The sequence below is a fragment of the Anas platyrhynchos genome, chromosome 19, assembly GCF_047663525.1.
Source record: "Anas platyrhynchos isolate ZD024472 breed Pekin duck chromosome 19, IASCAAS_PekinDuck_T2T, whole genome shotgun sequence".
Classification (NCBI taxonomy): Eukaryota; Metazoa; Chordata; class Aves; order Anseriformes; family Anatidae; genus Anas; species Anas platyrhynchos.
The window spans coordinates 8908183-8934572 of NC_092605.1; the positions used below are offsets into that span (position 1 = coordinate 8908183).

The 26390-nt window shown below is 44.1% G+C and overlaps 2 protein-coding genes and 1 long non-coding RNA gene across 8 annotated transcripts in view; 1 reads left to right on the forward strand and 2 right to left on the reverse strand.

The window, feature by feature from the left end:
• Positions 1–7168, reverse strand: part of ITGB4 (integrin subunit beta 4) — a 33435-nt gene extending 26267 nt beyond the window's left edge. The window contains exon 1 of one of the 5 annotated variants that reach the window (XM_027471297.3): positions 6896–7168. Coding sequence is in view for 4 of the 5 variants with exons in the window: in XM_027471295.3 (XP_027327096.2) it covers positions 179–183 (5 nt within the window). In the remaining variant the exon portion in view is untranslated. Of the gene's footprint in view, positions 1–178; positions 750–6895 lie in introns of those variants that run through there. The other 4 variants (XM_027471295.3, XM_027471298.3, XM_027471299.3 and 1 more) reach the window with 4 other exon arrangements.
• Positions 470–21300, forward strand: LOC110351405 (uncharacterized). Its single transcript, XR_002398832.4, has 3 exons — positions 470–611; positions 1098–3581; positions 21152–21300. It is a non-coding gene; the product is annotated as an uncharacterized lncRNA (long non-coding RNA).
• The window catches only part of SAP30BP (SAP30 binding protein), a 31831-nt gene continuing 12757 nt past the window's right edge, over positions 7317–26390 (reverse strand). For both annotated transcript variants that reach the window (XM_027471308.3, XM_027471307.3), the window contains 8 exons: positions 21347–21389; positions 14681–14769; positions 11765–11856; positions 11236–11296; positions 10722–10773; positions 10306–10364; positions 8942–9026; positions 7317–8457 (listed from right to left, as the gene is read on the reverse strand). In XM_027471308.3, coding sequence (XP_027327109.2) covers positions 8276–8457; positions 8942–9026; positions 10306–10364; positions 10722–10773; positions 11236–11296; positions 11765–11856; positions 14681–14769; positions 21347–21389 — 663 coding nt within the window. In that variant the 3' untranslated portion in view covers positions 7317–8275. The remainder of the gene's footprint in view (positions 8458–8941; positions 9027–10305; positions 10365–10721; positions 10774–11235; positions 11297–11764; positions 11857–14680; positions 14770–21346; positions 21390–26390) is intronic.

Genomic DNA, 26390 nt, shown 5'->3' on the forward strand with positions numbered 1-26390 from the left:
AAACCTGGATGAAAAGGGGAACACAGGCACACACGCAGCTGAGCCCACCCAGCTCTGCTCCGTGCCTACCTCCCCGCGCAGCAAGCCCTGCACCTTCATTAGCCCCCCGAGTTAATCAACATGGCAAAATTCAAACAAGCCTGACAATACAGAGCGAAGAGGAATTAATTCCACAAACCTCATTAGCGCTGGAGCTGACTCAACGTCCAAATCCTCTGCCACAATCCAAATAACAGGCACCCACACAGCAAGCCAAGAAATTCTTCCGAAGGCAAGGGGAGAGCTCGCTGCTCCGCTGCCACCAGTTGAGCTCCAGGCTTGGCCTTTTCTTTCTTTTCTTTTCTTTCTTTTTTTTTTTTTTTCTTTTTAATTCCCTCCTCTCTATTTTCTGTCCCCTTTCTCTTTCCGGTTAAACGTCAACTTCCAGTCCCGCGGGGAGGGCAGGCAGCCGGCGGGCTGACATACCTCTGCTGGGATTCCCGTGCCCCCCCAGCCGAAAAATTGGCTCCGTTCTCCCCTCGCTGCCGCCCTTTGGTCCCGGGGGTGCCCGATGGAGAGGCTGGGGAGGGGGAAGCGGAGGTGGGAGCTGTGCTAGTGAGATCCGTGCCCAGGTGAGGACGAGCTTTATCCCAGCTGGGGCGGGAGGGGGGCCGTGACTCAGTGGTTGGCATTCCTCCGCGTCTCGCACACCTGTACGGGCAGGCACAGCCCGTGCAGCCGCCCCGGACCCTCCCTCCCAAGCACCATCCTGCAGGAAAAGGGCTGAGCAGGCAGCGGGCAGGGAGCTTGGCCGCACCGCCAGCCCCAGGGAAGGCTTTTTCTGCCCCACAGCTGCCTTTTTGTTTAGGGGTTGGGGTCTGTCGGGGCTCGGAGCTGATCTGTGCAGCAGCCCCGCGTGGTGCTGAGCGCACGGGAGCAGAGCAGGGGCTCTGTGCTGGCTCCCCGATCACCCTGCGTCCCGTTTGACTTCACTACCAACAATAGCAAAAGACAGGCAAAAAAAAATTCTGATCGCAGTCATAAATTTGATGTTTCCTGTCTGTCCTGGAGTTTAAAAATATTATCGGGGTGCTTTGGGCCTCTCGTTTTTAACACAGCATCACGGCAGCTGCTGGTTGACTCCGCAACGACGGTGACTGAGCATCGAATGAAATGAAAGCAAGGAACCGGATTCCTTTCGCTGCAAGAAATGTGAAGCTTGAGTAAATGTGAGCAAATGGATTAGTCCCCAGGAAAAAAGGAGGATGTGCTCGTTCCACGAAAAATCACAGCAAACAGGAAACGGGAAGGGGGGCAACCGCGGGTGGCACAGGCAGCGTCACTCTGCTATTGCCCGGTTTCTGAGTGCTCAGCTTTGCAATCTCACCCTTAATCTTGCCCTTTTGGAGATGCCATTTCCCAGATTAAAACAAATAAATCTGCAGATTAGGGGTTTTCCTTTCGCTTGCTTTGTTTTGAACCACAACAAACATTCGCTGCGACACCACAGCTGGGGCTCTGCTGCTTCAGCCGTGGAAGCAGCCGATGGCAGGGGGCAGATCAGGCCCGGTGGGGCTGGGGGAGCCCCGGGAGCAGCAGCAGCATGGGTTTATGCTGTTGCACGTAGATGAAAGCTGGGTTTGGTTCCTGAGGCTGGAGGGCAGCAAGATGTGTCTGCTCACAGGCCCTGGCTCTCTGCTCCCGTCCACCAGCTGTGCCCAGCTCCTGGCAGCCTCTGCAGTTCTCCTCCCTTTGTGCTGCAGTAAGCCGTGCTGCCAGGCACCGGAGGTAAAACGTGCAATTGTTTTATCTGACCGGCCTCCTTTCTGCACTCGAGGTGGAGGATGCTCACGCTGGCTCCTGGAAGGAGTCTCTGGAGTCACCGACAGCCATCCTTACAGCTCCCACTGGGTTATTGCTCTCTGCTGGGGCTACCAGTCCAAGTGCCAATTGCTGATAACTACAAGTGATTTGGGGGTTAATCCTCTCTCGTACAGAACATTTCTTCTCCCTGTCCTGCTACCACAGTGCACCCAGAGGCAGCTCTGGGGCCTTCTCCAGATCCATTGAGCGGTTACATCCAACACCCTACTGCTGAAACACGGGCACTCCCTCTCCGAATTCTGTACACACACACACGTTCACTGATAAAATTAAAACAGACTTTTTTTGATTGCCATACTATCCTGTTCACTGTATTGGCAATATCCTTTAGACTATCTGGCAATCTAAGGAATGCTTAATAGCATTATTAGCGTGCACATAATTTATTACACTAAAGTAGGCTTAATATAATTATCTAGGTAATTAAAAGCACAGGATGAAACCCTCCCGGGTGCTCTTCCTCAGCCTTTTCCCTAGGACAGCCTTCACCCTGCGTGTCCTTTGCTGTGCAATAGATGCCCCCCGCCATAAACACGCACATAAAGGGAAATCTCTGTGCTGGGCACCAGACACACGTTTGTCCCTGGGATGTACAGGCAGCAAGAGATAAGAGAGCTGCCACAACACAAGAGGTAAAGGATCCAGGACAAAATTTCAGCATGCAACAATGGCAACATCCACCCAGAGAAAGCAGGACCCTCCACTCTGGCTTCTCATCCAGCAGCCCAAGGCTGAAAACACCCTGAGGTTACGTTTGAAAGATTCTCTGGGATTTCTCCTTTTCTCCCAGTTTGTGTTGGCCGGCGCCGTGCAAGACAGCGATGTGTGGGTGAGGCGCTGTCAGGAGCCAGCCAGCACAAACCAGGAGCGAAGAGGGACGGTCACCTTTGGTCACCTTACACCAGGACTGCAATGGGCCACGTAGCGACAAGGGGTTGGAAGCAGCAGCGACCACCTCTCAGCACTGCTCCGCCAGGCAGGCCCACGGCTTTGTTTGCTTCCTAACAAGATGGCAGAGGACAGACAGACAGACAGACGCCTTTCTACGTGAAAAGGCAAAACCTTTTCTTGTGAGATCCTGATGCTTGGCTGTTTACTGGCAACCGAAGGCACGAGCCCAGCCCCAGCCAAAGACTGGCTTCAAATAAACAAAGGCTTAAATGTTGGAGCCGCCAGTGTCCATGGCGCTGGCCTGGAACAAAAGGAAGGAAGCTGAATATAAACGCTGAGAGGAACAGAGGTGCACGGCAAGGCTAAGAGGTGGGAAACCCTGCTGCAAAAGTGATGCCTAAACACAGGAGGCTGCTGTAAACACTCACCAAAAGGAGAGGAGACTCCGGTGGCTCTTGCTTCTCAACAGCAATGTGTTTATTTGACTGTTAGAGAGAGCCCTGCTGAAAAACAGCTCTCTGAAGGTCTGAAGGTCAGAGCCCTGCGCTCTCCTGGATTCACTTCTTTGTGGGACCGAGCAGCCCATGCTCCTTTGGGAGCTGCCTGGGCACACTGCAAAGGGCCTCTATTTGAGGGGGCTTTGCAGAAAACTACATGTGTGTGTGTGTGTGTGTGTATTATTTTTTTCCCTCTCCCCTGCACCGATGCAGAGCTGGAAAGGAGCTCGTGCAGGTGGCGGCTGGCTGGGCGCCTGCTGAAGCCTTCACCTCCGCGCTGCTCGCACCAACTGGATCCTCGGCAAAGCCCTGGCATAGCCCAAAGCCTTGGTAAGAACTTTTTTTTTTTTTTTTTTAAAGCCTCAGTAAATAACTCTCTTAAAACAGACAGCGCAGCAGCAGTCCAACTAAAACATAGCTTCAGGTGCTCGCATTTCAGCTCGAGGTGGGGCTGGCAAGGGCTGCCCCTCCCCACCTGCTCCTTCAGTCAGCACCAAGCCAGACGCAAACCAAAGCAAATCCTCCCCAAAAAGCCCTCCCCACAACAGCATCAAAGGAGGATGGGTCTTGAAATCACAGTAAGCAAAGAGGAAAGAAAATCAACACCTCAGGGCACGGAGGTGGGAGAAAAGGCTTCAGAAGGGAGGGTGAAAGCAGAGCCAAGCCTGCCAAGAAGGACTTGGCCACGGAGCTCTCCTCCCTCCCCAGAGCAGCCCGGGACGGCGGGCAGACACCAGCGTGGAGTTTCAGCTAAGAAACCCACTCAGGTTGGGAAATACCTGTGCTTAAAGGCGGTAAGCAGAAGACCTGTGGTTTTCTAGGAGCGTTAGCCTTCAGTTCTCAGCGGAGTAATGAGACTGGGACCAGTTTTAGTCTCCTGGGTACGATTAGGCTCCTCTGGGGAGAGGCAGCAAGACTTTCAGTAGCTGGAAGCGCAGCCTGAGCAATAATTATTGAAGCAGCATAAGGAACCTTTTAGCCATTTACATTGTAAGTTTGCTTTAGTGGAGCACAGACACGGCTCAAAGCTACTTAAAACACTTGCATTTAAACACCCCAGCACTCTTCAGCCCTCTGGAGATCAGCAGCAGCGACACAGCCACTTTGGTGTTTGGTGTGAGCACAAACAGATTTATAACAAGCAAGTTAGTTGAAGCTCCTGTTTTAGGACTTAAGACAGTGGCTGTCAGAGGCCAGGAAAGAGGAGGGTTTTTGTCAGGACATTACTTCTGCACACCTGAAGCTCCCTCCACCTTTTTCATGCACTGGCTGACCACAGCTGAGTGCAAGCTACCAACCTGTATGTCCTATCCTCAGAAATAGCAGAGGTTTTTTTCCCTAGAACTGTATTTTCCAAACTGTGTCTGTGTATTACTTCCGATAGTAGCACGCAGGATAAACAAGAGCAAGGAGCTATTGTACGAGCTGGAAGGTTGTTATACAATGGTTGGCATTTCTACCTCAGCTTTTTGGAAAGGAGAGAGGAGGGAGAAAAAAAAAAAGAAAAAAATAATAATAAAAAAAAAGCCATTCATGCTTCAAGTTAGCTTTCTCTACTGCAGATAACAAACAATCACGAGATGGAGCTGACAGATGCCCCATACTGCCAGGTCTCTTGCAGAGCTGGGTACCTGAAGAGGTTGAAAAGTGTTGCTCCAGGTGCCTCCCTGCCACCTCTGTGCAGCTTGCCTCAGCACTACCCAGGAGCCAGCTTTAGGAAGTCTCTCCCTTAACCTCTTCAGGAATATCAAGCCCTACTGATGAGCAGTTGTAGGGCATCGTCAGCCCCTGCCTGCCTCGGCAAGGTGGGAGTGAAACGAGCAGCTCTGACCACAAAGCACGCAAAGAAAGCCAGAAGTCTGGAACAACAGAGCAAGAAGGAAGAGGGTGCATGGAAAGAGGAAGGGTGGGGTGCCAGGATGTCAGATATGAATAAGATACTTGCACTTAAACAATGTTCGGTAGCTTCTGTAGTTAAATGATTCATCCCCCCAAACACTTCAGCATTTGCCTTGTGTCAGGTGCCAAGAAAGAGGCTGGAGCCCAGCTTCAAATTCACAGCAGCTGGCAATGCTTTTCTCTCAAGTCCTTCTCCTCCTGCAAACTTATTCCCTGGGTGCATGTGGAGCTGCATGCTGCTACCTGGTAGCGGCTTTCAGAAAGAAATTCGCACACTTTCCCTGGCTACTTTTCGTGATACAATACAGCATGCAGAGGTGCAAGTGCTGACATGTTTAACTAGGTGAATAATATTTCCCTGTAATCAAGCTAAGTCATCTAGCACAGTTACTTCAGGTTAGGATCAAGAATGACTTTTACTGCATTATCAGTCAGATTCAGTTGTTTACTTGCAAGGAATACAGTTTTTCCAAGTTACTAATGAAATTGAGAAAGCAAACAAGGAAAAAAATCAGGAACAAATTTCACATCACAGCAGTGTAGGCAGTCTAAAAAAGATTGCATCTGCAGGGTTTTGTGCGTGTTTGTTTTTTGTTTTTTTTGTCTGTCAGGAAACAGCAACCACTTCTGATCCAACATTAGGCATTAGGCAAAGGTTAACCAGTTGTTATAGAAAAGTTATAGAAAAAGTCTTTTCCATTAAAGCTTACATTCATATTTAGGCGTAATCTGCAAGGTCAGGTACCACAAAGTAGTCTGACTTTCCAACTTTGTGTTTACCACCAGATAGTTATTAAACAGAGAATGGATGCACAAGAGTGGCCGGTACCTCTGGTACTAGGCTGCACTTCGGGTATGGGAACACACCCCAGCAAGATATTTAATCTCACCCAGCTTCAGACAGACTTGCTCATGGTATATGAGGACATTCATTAGAGGAGTGTTTGTTGTTGTAGAAGCCCAGACACACCTCCCACTCCTATTCATAGGATTAAACTAATTGCAGTGATCATTCTGCTGCCCAGTTTGCCATTAATCTATAGGCTGAAAAACTGCAGCAGCTGGGGTCCATTTTTATTTTTATTTTTTTACTGCTGTATCTTCATCCACATACCAATCAGCAGAACTTTAAAATGTTTAAACCATACATGTTTTAAATAGGCTGGAATTGTACAAGATATTCTAGACAGAAGTCTTTACAGGGTTGCAAAGCTATCTGACGGCTTGGATTTCCCACCAAAAATAAATCCTTGGCCTTTAAAAGAAACACCCCAAAACTGTGAACTCTCCTCAAGACAAAGGAAGAAACACCTTCAACGCCTCAGGTGGAAATCGCCACCTTCTGTAGAGTAGTCTAAGTCCCAAAAGAGAAGACTCTTATTTATCTTCCTGAAGTCTCCATAAATGCAAGATTTAAATCAGGAGTGACATAAGGTATATAAAAACCTGAAAAAGCAACATCAAATTCTAAGAACCTTACACTTTTACTGATCTAGCAATCGTATCTTCTATCACTGCTTATGCATTAGGGAAAAACACAATAAAACAGGCTTTAAGTAGGAGTTTTACTTAAGAAAACAGAAAACAGTAAAACTATCAAACCTGAAAAATCACGGTGTAAGAATTAAAGACTATTTATATAACATGAAGTGACCACTGCAAAGAGAAGAACAAAGAGAAGAAATCCACAGCAGCAGCTTTTTCTCTAAAGAAGCAGAACCATTCAAGTTATCTATCCCACTTACCTCAGAACAGCAAGCAAAATGCTTCATTTGCTGCTGAGCTCCTCTTTAGGTGACTGGCCTCTGTAGATGGAAGTTTTACAGAAAAGCACAGCTGCTAGTACTTGAAGGTAACTTCAACTTCAAGGTGCTGGAGCAGATGTGAAAAAATACCATTAAGAACAGCTGAGTTACCAGCTATTTCAGGACATCCTCTATAACAAAAGTATCTCCAATCAAAATAATTTTAATGCCCCATTTTTTTCCTTCAGTGTTTGATATTTCAAAAAAAAAAAACACCAAACAAACAGTAATGTGACACCACTCCATCTCTCACGGAACCATGACATACTTGCCTAATGCTATCTGTAACCTAAGGTGTAACAAATGGATAATTTATTCTCCATCACCGAGATGACAAATGCAGACACACGTATGACACCAGTTTTTAAAGACTTTCCATTTTTATAATAACTTTTTTGCAACACAAGTAAGAAGATTTATACAATAAAAATTTCAACTGAAAATACTTTCACAACAGTGGAGCAAGCAGTGCCATGTGTGCACTTCAGGGTACAACACTACTACAAAGACAAGATCACAGTCAAGTTCAAGTTCAGGTACTCTCTGATTATCTGCTGTCCGATCTCACTCCATGGCAATGGAACGGTTTTCTGCACAGGTCTTCACAAATGAGTTCACAAATCAAACCTCTACAGCTTACGGCTTCTGCATAGAAATCTCCATCCTGGATGGATGGTATCATGACAACTTCAGTAGTTACCTCAATATTTCAGCTATTTGACACACGATCACTAAGATCTACACAGATATGCACATAGGTACAGATAGATGTCAGTACTATAACAAGGAGTGAGCCTACATTCATAGATGTAGACTGATCCTTAAGTCTCTGCTACACATTTGAAGATGGACACTGACCAATTGTCTCTGCTCTACTTCCCTTGAAACCAAATTAGTGCACATGAGGGAGGTACGTTTTACAAGCAGCAGCCTTTGAGGATGACCTGGAATACACAAGGGTAATCTGATATTCCATCACCACTTTTTTTTTACACCAGACTCTCAAGTAGGATAAGAACCTAATGCAGTAATTTAATAAGCTAACTTTTACAAGCTGACTTTACATACAACCTTCCTCCAAGCACAACACACAGACTGGTTCTTCCCGCAGCAAGAAAAGACAGAGGCATTTTCGGCAGAGGTCCATTCCTGTGGGCACACAGCTGGCATGCCTGCTCCTGCCCCCATTCTTTCAAATGGGAACTGTGGTCTGTTTCAAAGAATCTTGTCATCTTTTACCAAAGGCGAAAGCTACCCCTCCCTTTCGAGAACAATAGCTTCAATGACAATCAGTCCGAAAATCCAGGCCCGGCATGCTAGTCACTGCTTTGCCTTTTTCACAATGGTGCCAACAGCTGATATGACCGTAGTTTTGGATCCACTCGCACTGGTTGTCACTGTGACAACGCCTGGCAGCGTTGCAGTAGTGGTGAGGATGGTGGGCTGAGCTATCGTTGTGACAGGGATGGCTGAGTCCCATTTGCTCTTCCTCTTCTGTGCATCTGTGAGTTGGATCAAGCAAACAAGGATTAGCATTGTGTTAAAGGTCACACCAATCCTTTTGTAACAGCCTGTCTTGTCAACTCTTAAGGCACCACTGCTTCACTCAACAGCTTTCTCTCACATTAATGTCAGCATACACCGCCAGTAAGTGCTGTGGAGGAAAGGTGACTTTATACCTCAAGGGTCAAAGTAAAACTGTACACATGAACTCCAGCAAAATGGGAGACAGTTGACTCTGACAGTAAAGACATCAGCAGATTTCTTGACCAACTAATAAACCTCTTCACCATCTAACCCATCCCCAGGCTTTCACTGCAGAAGGACAGTCATGATATAGGGGCTAGAGGAAAGCTAGTCCATTAATCCCTGGAAGAAATACTGTCTTGTATTATATACAGTCAACAAGTAAGTTTCAGGGTTCCCAGGAAGCATTAACCCCAGCCGTACTACAGCTTAATAGGTACAGTTACAACTTGTCTTTACCTCCCACCGTGGTACTGGCTGTTGTAGTTGTTGTAGAGGCAGCACTTGTTGTTGTGCCCTTCTTAGTGCCAGTCACAAACTCAATCTGGGAAGGGAGACAAAAAAAATATGAGAAATTGGAAAAGATAAAAGTGTTAATATATTATAGTTTTTGTTTGTTTGTTTTAAAAAAAAAACACAACACCTCTGTTTTTAAAACCAGCTTTAGTGTCACATGAAACACTGGTCTCAGAGCTGACTGGAAGTAAGCAGGAAGTAAGACGCAGTCCTGAGGTCAAAGCATGAAGTCATGATGGTTGAGGATCCCTGTGTCCCAGATCTTAAGTCAGGTATGACAACATTTGTTAACTGGCATAAGCAGAGAAATCTGACAACTCAGAAAGGAGAGATCCTGGTCTTACAGTATGTATATTTATAGGCAGAAATCCCTGTGCTTTTTTCTTTAAGAAACGTGCAGAACAAGCCCCTACCTGCATGATTTACTGTAACTGCATCATAGCAGGAAACCTAGCAACAAGACCTACAACAGCATGCAATCTCATATTTTCAAAACTGCAGATATGGGCAAGGAAAGAATCAGATACCTGGGTTGCTGTGCAAAAAAACAAAACAAGTAGCAAGATACAGCACGCACTGCAAGAAAAAAATACCTTCACATACTGAATATTGGAGGAGTGTTCTGCAAGGTTAGAAGGCAGTCTCTGACTTTAGACAGTTCTCTAATGCCAGCCACTAGCTAAAAAGGCAACACCACTCTGGGACAGGAATAAAAAGCTCCTCTGTGTTCTTTTTTGGGGGAGATACAGAACAATGTACATTTTGTGACAAGCCCAGACGCTCCCAGTTAAAGTTAAAATATGCTCAATGTTTCTGGAAATTAGAAGCAAGAAGGCAATATCAAAGAGAAAAGAAAGTAAATATTGTCTCACAATGAGATATGGTGAAGAAATCAAGCTATGCTAGGCTATGTCACCAAGCAGAATGTCATAGATTAAGACAAAAAAGCTGTACTTTAAGCAGTATCTTGCCTGTATCTGTCCTACTGCATACCATTTTATGAACTCTGGCTTAAAAATACTGACAAAACAGCAGCAAAAACTGGGGGATAAATGACAAAACAGCAGCAAAAACAGGGGGATAAACAGTCTAGATAAATGGACCTATAAGGAAGGGCAAACAACTTTATTTGTTCAGTCAAGGAAAAAAAAAAAAGACATGTGAGAAGAACAAACTAGGGAAAATGGGAATTATTAGTACAGAATGTAGTTCACAGAAAAAACAGCAAAGGAACAAAATGAAATTTAGCAGGGAAACGAAAAAAAAAATCCCCACATCTCAGTCCTCTTTTGATTTTGAATAGCTACCTTTGTGCGCTCCTTCTTGGCCTTCTCCAATTTGTCCATCTCAATCTTCTGGGCTTTTGCTGAGAAAGAACAGAAGTTACAAGAAGCACTGGAAATGGTAAAAAGCCATAACTACCTTTTGCTCACACACTTCCCATCACAAGCAATCAAAAACTTCAAACTGTGTACAAAAAAAGCATTATTGCACTAAATTAATGATTTAAGATGAAAACATTGAAGAACCAATTTCAATGAAAGGGCTTTCCAGACTGATGAAGCATCAATAACATTGAGGCACATCCAACCGGAATGATGTAGTTAAAAAGCAGCATGTGATACTTCTCATTTATAAAGAAAGTGAAGACTCCAGTGCAGTTAATTAACTACAAAATACAAAGAACTAAGTTAGGACAGGAAAAAAAAAAAAACAGAATTACCTAGTGCCTCATAATACGAATCCTCTGACCAGCCATGAGGATCAAACATATCCTAAAGAAGAAAAATCATATTAGGTCTATTTCCACATATACACAAGCTCCAGCTCAAAATATTACATATGTTGCTATTCACTGATGATATTCATTACTGATTATTTCTTGTATGCCAGTGACACAAAGATTACATCAGATTTTCTTTTATGGGTCCATGTACTGTTGTAAAAGAATAAACAGCCTTGAAACTAAAAAGATGCTGGGATAAGATACACATTCTTCTGCTGTTCTGCTTCTATTCCCCCCAGGAGTACACACTTCAGCAATTTTCATTCACTAAAATGAAGTTGGAGGCACTGAGGCTCAATACCACGTGAAAATGTTCACTTCAATGTAGAGAATCAGACAAAAGTTCCTTACAGGGCCTCTAAACAAGAAGGGTAAAGAAAGCCAGATATAAGAGCTCACAGCCAGCCCTGTATCATCTTTCACCTTGACAGACAAAATTACTGCACCTCACCTTTGGATAATTTGTACCAAGTTCATCAATTGAACAGAACTGGATCAGCTTTTCATAGATGCTGCAAAGGAAAGACCAGAAATTACTTAAAAGCTCGCTCATTCTGCTAAACTGAAGTGCTTCAGATTTGTTAGTAAGAAGAAATTGTCACCTCCTCACACTAAGAGTAAAATCAGCACCTGTGCTGCTGTGCTTGCTGTGATGGATGTGGCATGCCATTAACCACATTATTTCCCACTTCTTTCTAGTCCATCTCCCAGCTCCCACAGCAGACACATTTTCTAAAATATTTAATCCAAAGCCTGTACATTTACATACCTAACTGCTATGCTAACCTAGGTGCTGCTTCATAGAGCACCAAAGAAGAGCTTTAAGAGTTTTACCATTTCAGTTACTGTCAAATTATGCCTTTCTCAATTTTTTAAGCAATAGCAACTTACAAAAGTCCTGTAACTGCTCCAAGCAAGAAGAAAATTCTTGAATTTTGCTGTGTGCTGCTTTGGCTTCACAGGAAAAGATGGTAGCTCACCTGGGGTTGCGGAATTCCTTCTTCCTTTGGATGATGTAGTTCATATCCATGCCCTCTTTTATTTTCCTCTCATACAGCTTTTGAATTTTATCCTAAGGGAGCAAGATTACAGGGTGAGACAATACAAAAAGGATGAGTGTTCCAGCTGACTATCAAAGCATACATGTGGAAACAAGACAGCTGAACCAGTGACCTCGCACTGAGCAAGGATTCCACCTCTACCCTAAGGCCAGGCAGATCGGTTAGTACAGACACTTCCTGCTTTAAGGTCTGACAGCATCTTCTCCATGAACCACCCGCGTGGGTACAGCAATTGATCTTTGCACTTTCTGAAGGCTCCAGTGATTAAAGATTTGCATTTGAGACAGAAGATTTGCATTTGAGGCAGCAGTACACGCTCCTTGCCCTCAGAAGGGGAGCAGAAGGCAGCTCCAGCAGGGACACGTGAATTCCAGGAGGGTTCTCCCTCAACATACAGTGACCTCCCTCCAGTCTGCCACGCACCTGAAGACTCGCTGCTGGGCTGCAGTGGGCAGAAGTCAAGGCTCATGGCTATGCCTGGGTGACAGATAGGTCACATTCTGCTGGAGAACTAAAACTAAGCCAGCCCACTGGACAACACAATCAGCAGGTATTACTGGTGGTGAATGCCCGCAGCCAAACACTCTTAGGAATGATGCACTTTAAATCCCTCCTGAGAACATTTTTGTGAAGCAACAAGCCCCTAAGATATGAAAGATAGCTCAGCTGACTCAGGTGGGAACAAGCAGTCTACCTACCGAGAAGGCTGAACAATTTAAAGGTAACCATGATTATTTCTTCCTCCTCCTTCAGCAAGGTAGAAGGCCTTAGGTGTATTTTTTACTCTGGTGATGCCGAAGTGGAAACTTTTGGATGGAACACATACTTTAGCAGGATTCACAGAAGACTAAAGGCTAGGACTTCAATCTTTCAAGATGCCAGAGGTGAGTCAGTTTTCCTGTGTTGCTTCCACATAAGTCACTTATTGTCTCCGTCTGTATGCGTAGTCAACTCAAATACAAAACTATTTTCCAAGGGTTCACTGACATCTGAATAAAAGTACTTACCTAATATTTCATCAACTTTTTTAAAAAAAGCTTTGCAAAAGAGTTTTCATGAGGTCCTCACAAAATTAGCAACAAGTCACATAGTCTTCACATGCAATATAAACACCATTAAGTTTGAAGGAACAACTACAAAAAGGAGGTTAATTTGGGGAGTTGAAGCGATTGAAATAAACGTCCCCTTTTGTGACCTGTTCACATTGATAATGTCCATAGATGGGGACCTACTGGGTCACCTTATAACAAGGAATATTCCTCTTGGCCAAGATACAGTTTATTAGACGAATAGCTAACAGAATAAAGCAGTATATCAACAGTAAAAGCCTAGAATGTTTTGAATCTGAAGAACAATCCCATCTCCTTGCTCAAAGTGCTCTAAGATGTGGTTTGACCCGCTAACAGAGGACAGCTCTCCTTTGATTTAACACAGTGAACTGCTGTCAAAGGGGAATAGGATCTGCTTTATTCTGCCTATTCTCTCAAGCTCTGTGCATTCCTCAGATCTAACACACTAATTCTCTGATGTCAGAACAACAGAACCCTCCTACAGCATAAAAGGGTGAATGGGTGTGCCCAGGTACAATAAGCGGAGGAGAAGAAAGTGTGGCATGGTGATTCAGAATGACTCACCATCCAGATCACATTAGTACCTTACTTTATAGAGCACTCCAGAAGCGATTCTTTACTTGTACTTTTACTAGGCAGAAAACTGCAGTTACTGCAGTAATAACTACTCAAGCGAATGGTAGGAAACAGCAGCTACTGCTCTGTCCTCCGTCACGGATGGGAAACCAGAGCAGAAAGTGCTCCTCCACTTCTGGGAATAAGTTTTGTTATACACAGAAGCCTACAGAATTCCTCTCAGACCAGAAGTCAAAGTCTGCCAATGGAAGGTAGCTTAAGCTCTTCTCTTCTGCTCTACAGCAGATGACATTCCTCAATATTCAGTTAAGAGGCAGCATTGGCAAACAGCCCCATAGCAGCTCACAGTTTGGCCAGGTGTTAAATAGCATGCCATCAACAAATGCTCACACCAACTCCTCTGTGCACACTGCAAGCTGGGTACATGAGATATTCCAAACGGACACGATATCATTCCTGCTCCAACTCAGAGCCAGAGCCTCAGTTAGTAATATTGCAAGACACAGATTTGTATGAATCAAGTCCTTAGTACCATTTATTTTTTATATTTTTTGTGATTTTTTTTCACCCAATTGATGAAAAATAGTCTTACATCACAAGGCAGAGCAGAGACAATCATGGAAGCAGACTGTGACAAAGTTCTAGACTGATTAAAAGTTGGTTATTGCAATTATTTGGGCGTGTACCAGTGAAAACATGCATTTGTTTTTTTTTTGCTGCCTCTAGGTTACTAGCATTCCCTCTAAATGTTTATCATCTAGTGAGATGTAGGTGGAGAAGGAATCTTATCAATGCTGCCTCAACTATTCCAGTTAGGGGATTCTCAGACTCATGTAGAAAAACAATCATTTGTTCTCTCCTACAGAGCTGAATTTGCTGAGCTAAGAGGATAGCAGCCTTCACAGTAAACATTGCTTCTGTATCATTGGTGGGGCTGAGAGCCATTTTAAAGTATAAGAGGCGCACACAGACTGTGGAAAACAGTTTTAAGTTAATTTGGGATTCCTAAACTAGAATTCCTGTAAAATTGAAAGCATAAGTAGTGTACACAAACTCAAGTGTATTAGAAATTCAGCTTTAATGCTGGATTTTTGACTTGTGGAAGGATACTAGGAGTTCCCAAATATCCCCCTCGCTACTGAAATAGAAGCCTTTTAAGAAAATAAAGGAAGAGAGGCCTTATACCAACCTGCAAGTGGTTAGAACATCTGCCAGGAGGCTCGGGAGGGATTTTGATTTCATCTGGAGACATGTTCCGCACTCTCTCTGAAAAAGAAGCTGTGGAGAGCAAACCAGGAATGAGTTCTGGCAACAGTGAAGGATATTTAAGCAATGTAATCGTTTTATGCCCTTGCTGGTATGACTCTATCAGTTCGATACAGTGTGTAAAGGCAACAGGAATGATGTTAACTGGTACTCGTGTCATTTTCAAAGTGCTGAGCAGCAACCAACTAACCTAAAGGTTAGGTCATTGGCAAAATGACGGGATGCTTGCTTTATTACTGTTTACCTTCTACTGTGGCTGTGTCTCAACCAGGCTTAGTTTTATTTTAAGGTGTCTTTTTACTCCAGAGGGGAGCTGGGATATACAAAACCAGCCCCTACTCTAGCTACAATTGTTGGGATCCTCAAAGGCAAAGGATCTGCAGAGGAAAGTATGCTTGTGGAATTTTCCTCCATCACCCTGCATCGTGCACAACGTAACAAGCTCTTCACTACACTCCAGGTCTTCCATATGCACTTTAAAGTCTTGTTCTGAGCACCTCAGATAACCTGGAGCATGATGAAACTGGTGAAAGGACACTCGGAGAGAATCAGACTGTGCCTGTGGAGGATCACAGGGTTGATCTAGAGCAGCCCAGCTCATGGGCATTTTCTGGGAGGCGATCATTCAGTTTGGACCTCATTTCTTTCTTATTTGGGTCTCATTTCTAACACATACCCTACATGAACCAAAATGGTCCGAAGTGAACAACCCTCTCCAAAACTGCCAGCAGTTAACCACAAGAAACTAAATGCCATCCTTAAGTTAATATTTCCTGAACAGGCACTTTGATCTTTGCTTACAGAGTCAGACTATTACTAGAAAGAACAACTAGTTCTGCAGCACTGAGGACAGACCAGTACAGACTGCCAGCTTGCTACAGCTGTTTGTGTTGGGATATACTATTACAGTACCTGATTGCTCTGTGAAGATGAGTTCACAAAAATATCAGCAAAAGAAACAGCCACATGTCCCCCTCATTTCCCTGGAGGTCTTTAAAGACACTTAGATGTAGAGCTTAGCGATATGGTTTCGTGGAGGACTTGTTAGTGTTAGGTCAGGAGGTTGGACTAGGTGATCTTGGAGGTCTCTTCCAACCTGAATGAATCTGTGATTCTATTGCTTTCTTTGCCACTCAGTTATGAGAAACCCAGGCAGTTTTGTAGCTAACTCTTGGAGCAGAGCTCTGTGTCACATTCAAGCAGCTGGGCTTGTTTTCAATCGTAATTTGTACAGAGAACACATTCCAGAGTCGCAGTCTGTATTGGAAAAAAAAGACCTGACACCAGCACAAAAGTTGTATCAAGCAAGCCACTCACATTTGTGGCTCTCCAATTATACATCTGGGAACAAAAGCGGCTTGAACTGCAGTTCCAGCACACTCGAGTCTGGCTCCTTTGACTAAAGCCCAGAAGTACCCAAAGGGCAGACACTGGCATTTGAACACAGCAGCTCTTCTGCCTTCCAGCACAGCCCATCAGATAGCTGAGGTTACAGATAACCAACACTACACATGTTCAGTGCTACTAGGGTTTCGAGTTCTTCTGCAAAAATGCAAAGCTCTAAGGACGACATCCTTTGGAGATGCAAAGCTGGCAGGCGACCGCTCATTCTGCTTGATCAAGATGTTGCTGAGGGTTAAAATCTTCAGCAGTTGCTAGCAATAAACAAGAAGTGTCCTTTAGCATTTACTAAGAGTGCCTTTATGGAAGAAGGAAAGCTTGCCAGAGCCCCTACAAAAAGGCAGGGAAACTAGAGCTCCGTGACAAGGCAGACATTTGTTGTAGGTTACAGCTGCTGGCTGGACAGCACAGCCTCTGATTTAATTAGAGTTTCAGGAACCCAGAGAGACAGAAGAAAATAGACAGAGGTGTTCATAATAGACAGCACATGAGGTTTTCCAGAAAAGGTGAAAGCTGATTAATGGCTTAAGAGATTCAGAACACCAGTAGGAACATTAACAAAAAAAACCCAGACTTTGTAAAGCAAAGAAAGGGCTGAAAAATTCAGCCTAGCTCCAGGCTAGACACCCCACAGGCTTCTCATCTTTGCAGATGACCAGGACAAAGAGAAACAACGTATTTATGGGAAGGGGAACTATAGACTCTTACAAACTCAGGAACCATGGGCTAGAACTCTGCAAAGGAGTCACAAAGTCTTAAAGAGTACGTTCAGCAGCCCATTCAAAGCTCCCTTGAAACAGAACTAACTCCCACTGAGACAACATTTTGACCCGTATCTTTCCAGGTTTTGGTGTTCATTTGCTCTTTTGTTTGAGACGTGTGAAAACAGCCATTTGTCAACGCTATACTGAAGGGGGAAAGCATCTCTTAGCTTGTAAGGAACTGGAATTAAGACATTTCTGTCTATGGCTAACCCACCGTAGCCGTATGCGGCTGAAGACTGAGTCAGCAGCGAGGCTACGTGCACCCTGTTCAGCTTCACAAACCCAGCGCAGGCAAACATGAGCAGAGGAACATTCATCATTAGTCAGTTATTTCATCACAGCCCACTTGAGAATCTACATCGTTACAAAGCAAAAGATGATTTAACCCCCTTCAGGCACATATACAGTAAGGAAGTGCAAAAAAAAACATGCCTTTGAGCAGTCCTCAAACTTCCTCTCCAAACAGATACCAGAAAGGCTGATTCCACAGCTTCTTCCCACCAAATAATTTTCATAGAGAAAGGGGCAGCGTGGATCATTATTCTAGGGAATCCTGGAACTTGTACATACACTCCCAGCCTCCTGTGTAGAATATCTTGTGTTTCCCAAGTCCCTAGCACAGCTTTCCACTGGTAAGCGTGGATAGACAACTAATGCCAAGGTGTGTCCTCACAGGATACATCCAGCTGCTCTGTGCATCCTGTTATTTCTGCCAGGCTCTAAGCTTTACTTTCACATGAGTCAGTGCAGTGACACTGCCTGCAGTTTCTAATTGGACCTGTGATTTGCTGGCTCATTACCTAGAGGATCTCCCCGTGGGGACCTCAGGAAGCCGGCCGTTAGCATGATTAATCTCCATGGGCACACCCAAGTTCTGGTTCACAGTAAGTAAATATCTTCCCCTAATCAGATCCACAATGCAGATAAAGAACATTTGAAAGAACTAAGGTCATAAAACACAAACGCCTTGACTCAGAAAGTAGGAGCCAAGGCACTGCCACGGCCAGCAACTCAAAGCATCCTGCTGCTGAAGGACAGGGACACTCTTAGTCCCTGCATCCTTCCACAAGCTGACCTAAAAGTTAGAAGTTTCATCAGCAGAAGCAATGGGTGCTTGTGGCTTTGTGTGTAGCCAGTGTGTGCAGCGTTGCAAGGCATGAATAGATGTTCAACTGCTCCTTTGGATCTGGCCAAAGGACAGCGAACTATCACGTTGTATTCGGCAAAGATTCAGCATCTTGGTAGTCAATGGAGAATATTTGCTTTCCAGATCTTGATGAGACAGATAAATATGGCACTTTCATCTGATTATCTGCTTCGGTTTCAGATATTGGCCAGTATATACACAACGGTACAGACATATTGCACAGGAGGACAGAAAGCACCACAGGGCCACACTATGTGCCCAGCTCATTCCAGAAGAAAATGTCTCCAGCATAGCCTTTGCACTGCAAGCAGTCAAGGACAGGAGAGCACACTAGAGTTTTGATTCCTACAAATGGGTAGAAAGTTATCCCAAGCATAGAGAAAACCAAATGAATAGGGAGCGTAGGAACAGCTGGCTGGACCTGGGTACAGGGGGGTGTCAATCTCCTGAGGTCTACTAAAGCACCTGCTCCCCAGGTGGGATTAAAACCTCTTGTCCCCTTCAAGGTTCACTTATATGCTTCTTCTTAGGCAACCACAAGGGATTCCAGGCAGTATCAGGTGTCAGTTTGTTACAAAGGCTGCACTCCCCCCAAAAAAACACAACAACAAAATGTCAAGCAAAGACCTGGAAAGGGTATTCAGAGGAACATGGTTTTCCCCTGGAGAAATGCAAACCACTGGTGCCTGGTCTCTAAAACTGCGTTCTCTGGCACTCTAATCAAATCTGCTTGGCATAAACCAGGGTGTGTGGGTTTCTAATTTCCTGGCACCAGAACAGCCAAATCACAGGGAAGAACTGGAGGCAACAACATGCCAGTGAGTCACCCATCCATGGAAGGACACTAGGTCCCTTTCTGCTCTGTGGGCTGAGAAATGCAGAAGGAGACCTGCAACTCAGCCATATTTTCTGCTGCTATGAACACTGACTTTGTGCTCTGATATCTTAAGAGTTGAAAGAACATTCCTTATAGCCCAAAAGGTAAACAACTATGCTGCAAAGAACCTCAGGAAGAAAAAAAAAGCATCCTAGAAGTATTATGTTGCAGAGCTGCAGAAAACAGCAAATGCAGATGTGCTGTTAGCACTAGAGTGCTACAAAATAAAGAGGGGGAAACTGGTGCAGAAATTTATCAAAAGACATTTCAAACACACCCCCTTTTCAACTATAATGCAGTTGCTGCTCTAAACCTCCCCTCCCACTCTTCCAGGCTTTGATTACACAATCACTAACTCAACATAAGTCAAGATACCCATGCCCTTTCCCAAGTGCTCATCCTAGATGTATTTTTTTGTGCCAACTCTAGTACTCACACAGCATGTATTAAAAATATGACTGAATAGATCCAGCTGGGAGCCTCACATTGGAAAAAAAAGAACAAGGAAGGTGGATCTCAGTTGGCTCCATCTCCCACACCAGCTCACAGCACACAATTTTAGCATGAGTCCACAGGAGGTAAAACAGAAACATTTTGGCAGGAGCCTACGTTTATGCTGTACCTAAGCAGCTGCGTAACCATAGACTTTAATGAGGGTGACGCTGGACAACATCAGGTTACCTGAGAAGGGCAAGACACAAGCTTTTAATGGAAAAAGCCATTTTCGAAAACTGTTTAAGGAAAACTTAGACTTCCACAGCGTGATATTAAACAAAATTTTAGATCTCCAGGTTGGAGAAGTTACTCGCTTTCTGTCTGAAAATCCTTTTCCATTCAAGAATCCTAGCTCTGAAAGCTCAAATTTCCAGGAAGGGAGTGGTTCTTATATTACCAACCATAAGGCTCTTGCAACAGTTCCTTTTCAACTAGATAAGATATGGTCTAATGCAAGGGACCTACAGAATCCAGCACAGCAATTATGCTGACTTCTAGTAACTGTTTCTGCACAAAGCTAGCCTTAAACGCTGCTCTGTGCACACCGCTGCTGGGAAAGGATAAAGATGTATTACAGCCTTAATCCACGTCTCTGACTCACCAACCTGTCCACCCATGAGTATGTGACACTAATGGATACCCTCTGTGCAGTTTCCAAACCTGCATGCAAGCCTGGCTTATCATAGGACATGAGATACTCAGTCTCAATCTCCCGTCAATGGGGCGGTCACTGGGGAAAAAAGCAGACTGACAGAATTGTAACCTGAGCCTTACACCTTAGCTAAGAAAGGACTTACCACTACATGGCTTTATAAGTGCAGAGCTTCACTCACATGTAAATTAGAGGACAAAGGGCAGATGGTTTTCAGATATTCTTTACTTTTTACCCTACATGCTGTTGTCTCCTGTTTTTCTAATGTGCGTTTTGGGGGCAGATCAGCAGTCTGGAGAAAGATCTGTTGTAATCCATGATAACACTGGTTAAAGCAACTTTGTCCTCTAGAGTATGATAATTCAATTAAAGTGTTAGCTTGGTGCAAAGTCTGGGCAGGCCAATTGAAAAGGATTCAAGTGCAAACAATTCAGGGTCATGGCTTAACATCTTAGCATTTACTGTCCAATGTCTTATTTTACATTTACCACACTATGGCTGAAATATCACACCTGAGCTTGGACAAGCTGACTTGACAGATAATGAAGTACCAAATTCATGCGTTTTTTTAATGGTACTATCATATGCTACCACACAACCCTACCAGTAACCTCAGGAACAAAGGGTTACTTCAAGACAGTAAGAGCTTCAACATAAAATACAACAGCACTTTCTCTACAACCCCTCAGAGAGCAAGCAGAGAATACGACTTCAAGCTGACTATGCTATGTTTTCCAAGCATTTTTCCCAAATCTAATAATGGTGCAACAAGTAAATGAAATGTCACCAAAAAAAATTTATACAATCATTACAAAAGACAAGATGCCACATCAACACATCAGCTATAAATTGCTAAATGGACTGAATTTGGGTTAAAAAAGTATTGAAATATCCTTAAGTCAGAACAAGTCACCGTTATCCTTTCTGGTTATACTGATGTTCACAGGGGCATCTGGACAAAGCTACAGCTTTATTGTTTTCAGGCTCATCTAGAAAAACATCCATGTTAACCTTTACGTACCTGTGTCTCAGCCACATAATATATTTTCATATTTTAGGCATGGCACCCTTCTCCCAGATGAAGACTTCACTGAAAATATTCCACTGAGGTAAAACATTGGAGGCAGTAACTCAAACTACAGCATTGCCAGGAAAGAGTGGAGATGTCTTCCCCCACCATACTTACAGGAAGAGGAGCCCTGAAGGTCTAGTTTGAAAAAAAAAACTGTGAGTAAATACTTCTGAGCACTTACCAACTAGCTCCTGAGGATCTCTTTTCTCCAGTTCTGAGAATTCCTGAGAGAAAAGGGGGAAGAAACAGATTTTAGTCAAGGTATTCTTCCAGTCTAAAAAGCTATAATGTCCATTTGTTTAGAAACTCTCATATTACTTCTGAGACAAAAGAACATATATTAAGAATGAAATGCATGTTATTAGATCATAGGGCAATGTTTGTACCATGGAAAGTCAAAGCCTAACAGGATGCTCCATTTCCTCTCAAAGCTAGAGTCTAAATTTAATGAAAGAATTAAGACTTTGTTTCTGTGAGTCCTGAACACTCAGCTCCTTTTGAATTCCACGAAAATTGCCGTGCTTGAAGCCTTTCCTCAAGATAGATCAAACCACAGATTCTTCATTTGTGGTGGCTGGCCTTTGGCACCAGCTGAGAGCCAGTGTTTTAGAGCATAGCTAAATAGCAAGCTTGACCCAGCCCCCCAAACTTCTTAATCCACAGGAATGCCTCCCAAAGGCAACTGACAGTCTAAGTAGGGCCTGCAGGATCCATTCCCTGGGGTTACACAGGAGCAGAGGAAACGCTCCCAGAGCCCACAGCCCTCTGCAGGCACCCAGGGCTCTGCAGAGTCCCCAGCTGCAGGGGCTTGCCAGTTACCTGTGAAGACAGAATTCACCACTTTGGCTTTGACTGATAAACCCTGTGAGAGCCAAAATGCCAAGGAGCGTGGTGGTGACGTGGAGCCTTAATTCCCAGTTTGGAAGAATGCTCCCACCTGGCTGCTACTTCCAGGAGCGATACAGATCTGCTCTTCCAGGAACTCTCGGGCAAACTGTGTTCGGAGATTTTCTCAACACAGCCAGCCCCTCCTTAGTTATATGAATTAAGGCAGCTTCAATTGCAGGAGCACAGCAGATTTTGGGGGGCAGTCTGCTAAACAGGAGCGTTACGTAGGATGTTTTAAAATACACTTTCACCATATTGAGACTGATGTTCAAATATTTTGGTACTTATGCAACACCCCGAGGGAGCCCAAGCAATATCAAGTTCAACACAAATAAAGTACTCTGAAACAATATCAGCTGTATCCTAACATTGTCCTCTTCCCCCTGCCTCCCTCCCAAAGACTTTCTGTGACTCACTGGACTGTGCGTCCAAAATTCCTCAGTGCCTCCGAACACAGAAGCTATTCATTCAACCTGACACAGACAGAGTGCTGCCTCCTCGCTGCTTAGTAACCGCTCTCTAAATCCCCTCTTTGCCTCCATTCCCAGTCAGGTGAGAGACGGACAAGGTGAGGAGAAAGGAGCAAGGTCACCAAGCCAAATCTGGGAACAGGCTGCGTCGAATTCATTGTGAAAAGCCAGCGATTGCCAGAGAAACCAGAGCCCTCGGGGTGCAGAAAAACAAATTCTTTGTGTGGCACTAGCCACGATGTGGCATTTTTCATAGTCATTCATGAAAAAAAGCACTGTTTCTCCATAAGAACACTTGGATCACAAATAAAAAAGGCTGAAGCTATTTCAGAAAATCAAGTACATGAAGGAACACGCATCCTCCTGCGGGCCAGCTGGCGAGGCACCAGGCCCTTTGTGAGGCACAAACCCTCGTGTAACAGCTCCGACCGCGCTCCACGTAGTGCATTAACACCTCTCCTCCCAGGGTCCTCAGAAATGACAAGCAGAAAAGAAATAATAAAATAGGAGCATGGGATTTCAAAGCAGGAAATCAAGCATATGCCAAGATCAGGAGCTCTCTTTGGTGAGTGCACCGGGCAGGAATTCAGGGAATCCAGGCCGTGCTCTCCACAGACCTACCCAGACGCAGCATTAACGTGGCAAGCCTCAGCCACGTCGAGAGGGCAGTAACACGGTGAGCCTCAGTTTACCACCAGGGAAACGGAGACAATTCCGTGGTAGCTATCAGATTGTGAGGACAAATTCAGATTAGCGTGGAAATGTTGCATTCAGCTTGGAAGAGTTCATAGACCTACAGATGTAGAGAAACTTATGTCCAGGCAGCATATGGCTACTCACCAGGCAGCAAACACATTAGGTCAGAAGGCTGCTCTATCTCCTCCAGACAGAGGACTTGCTAGGTATTTACTTAAAAGTGTTTCTCACCTTGGTTTGAGAAAATGAACAAATTGTTGGGGTGAAAGGAGGTGACTGCTTTTGTTCCAACCTTACCTGAATCAAATTGCCTTGTCTTTTCTTTTCAAAGTTCTGTTTTAAATGGAGTGAGAGAGAAGAGGGAGAAACAGACTACTAGAAAAGGGGCTCCTGAGCACTTCTTGATGCTTACCCAGCACTATGCTTATTATTCCAGTAACCCTCCCACCTTCTGCTGCCCAGCCCTCCTCCCATCATCCAAGAGAAAAATCCCCAACGAGACCAGGTGCCAAGCATTACTTAAGCAGCCCAGTGGCACAGCCCAACTCAGGAGCTTCAGACCTGTACTAAGTGCCCTCAAGAAGGCCGCCCTCTCATTTGGCCAGGGCATTTGCTGTACTTCTGAAGTTTTCTGAATCCCATTTTCAAGTCTCCTATAGCTGTTCAGGACCAGCATCAAACATAAGCACACAGTCCTCAGGAGACATGCAATAATATTCTGAGAGATGATTTGATGGCCAAAACCTCTCCTGGTACATACCTTACATTAAACAATCATCTCTCTGAAGCGTCCGATGTGTTTAATTGCATGTTTTATGAATTTCTGGAATTGTCAATACGGTTCCTGTAAGTTTTACTTCAACCTGTATCCTTTAATCCTAGAGCTACAGCACGAGTCCACCCCATTTGTAACGGGTGGAATAAAACCTGTCCTAAAGCCACTGCTGTGCATCTACCTGGCCTGATCGCCTACACCCATCTCACCACAGCCGCTTGAGCAAGTCTAGTCTCCACATCCTCCGGACATAACTAAGACGCCAGAAACCCTAGAGCTACATCAAGCAAAAGAAAACAAGCTCACTAGTGTATAACCACACCTCGCTGCCCAAAGGATATGAATTTTGCTTACTGATGAGTTACCGCGTACCAACACCCACTGCTCCGTCGTTAATGAGCTGAAGACATCAACACAGCTTTTCATTAAGTCGGACTACTTTCAAGCCTCCCGAATGCCTTCCAAAAACAAAGGGATGACCGACTCCTCCTCCCGTGCTTGTTCATATTTGCTCAGTTTACTGTCCAACACTATGGCAAGGCAAGTATCAACAGCTTGGCTGAAGATGTACAGTTTGGCTGATGAGAGATTTAAGAGGTCTTAAGACGTCTGAGGTTCAAACCTCTGAGGATCTACTGAAGATCTAGAAATTAAGGACAGTCAAACTTTTAGTCAAGTAATGCCCTACATTCCTCTAGGCTAATTTAAGTCTTGAGACAGATGTCGAACACACTGAATTGATTAGAACAGATAGCATTTGCAAACAAGCATTTTCTGCAGATCTAACCCAATATTAGGTTAAATGAGGTAGAAAGTCAACAAGTGAGGTAACAAGGTACAATAAATACTACACAATTACTAGGTTTTAGCTGTGAAAGGGCATTTTATAAAGGCATTTTATACACAGACACGAAATTTCCAAAGGAACACCAAGCTATTTAAGTAATGGAAAATTTTGAATGTAACTGGACTTAAAGTAGGGAAATCATCTAAATCCATTCAGGACAAGATGATCTTTTCGTAGATTGCTTCATCAACACCCACATTCCTACGTACCTGTATCTTACATGAAGAGCTATTAGTATCTCACATGAAGAGCACAAAAAATCAAGCAGATGAATGGTTACAAGCAGAGGTTACAAGCACAATACATCAAACCTCTCCATCAGAGCACGTATATGAAAGCTCTTACAGCCTTCAAGTATCTCAGAGCTTCAGGCATTACTTAATGGATCCATTTCCACTTGCATCCTGATCGGTAAAAAATAGCAAGGTTAAGACTTCCCTAGTGGCACCTTCCAATACTGCACAGCTTTCAAAAAGCCAACCTCTGAAAGGCTGCACGGGAGTATCTCTGAATTGACTTCTGCAGCCAGGCTCTTGCTACTTGCACAAAGTCAGCCTGGACACATTAGTTATATTAAAAATTCTCTCTAACATTTTGAAATAAAAAACTCATGGAAAAAAAAAGTTCCTTTCTTATTCTTTTTCCCCTAGCCATTTCATTCTATCTAGTGTTACGTGATAGCCTCTAAGAATGGCCAGAATAAGTTTAAAAAAAAAAAAAAAAAAAGAGTAGTACTGCACTTCACTCTTCACGTACTCAGCAACTTGGCTTTCTGGCAGCTATTTATTTTGCAACCCAGATTTCACAAGATCATTTGTTTAAGGGCCTAAAGGCAGACAGCCTTGCTCCAACTGACTGACTGAAGTGAGTCAAGGGATGCTGTAGAAGTTCAGATCCAAGCTGGAAGAAGACAAGCAGAAGACAGACTGCCTTCCCCTACAGGACACTAACACGGGGCAGCCTCTGAAGAACATAAACAAGAACATTAACTGCTAAAGAGAAAAGCAAGGTATTAAAAAAAAAAAAAAAAACAACATTTAAAATCCATCTGGACCACCAAGTTAAGTCACAACTTCTGTGCTTCTAAGGGTGATTCAGTCCCCTTCAGATATCCCCTCACTGACAGCAGAAAGCAGATGTTCTACTGCTATTCCCATCTACAATCAGGTCAAGCTTTTCCATTGCCACCTCTACTCCCAGACAAACACTTTCTTCAAGCCCTGGACAAGACGATGCTGCCTGTAAGAGCCTAGCTAATATGAACCCAGTTTGACAGTTAGGTTTTCACGTATTATAATCAGTTAAGGAAGAAAAGCAAACTGAAAGTGTGTGTGTATTTGCACATAAGGAGAGCAACGTGTTTTGACTTAAGACTTCATATCAGAAAGGTGGAATACAGACCATCATTTCAGTTGTAGTGTTTCCATTCAGTTACACAAAACCCAGCCTCTACTCAGGTTCCATGGAAAAGAAACAAGCAAACACAATCCTCAGTGTGGAACACAGATTAACGGAAGGAAACAAAAACAATATGAATCTGAGACTGATG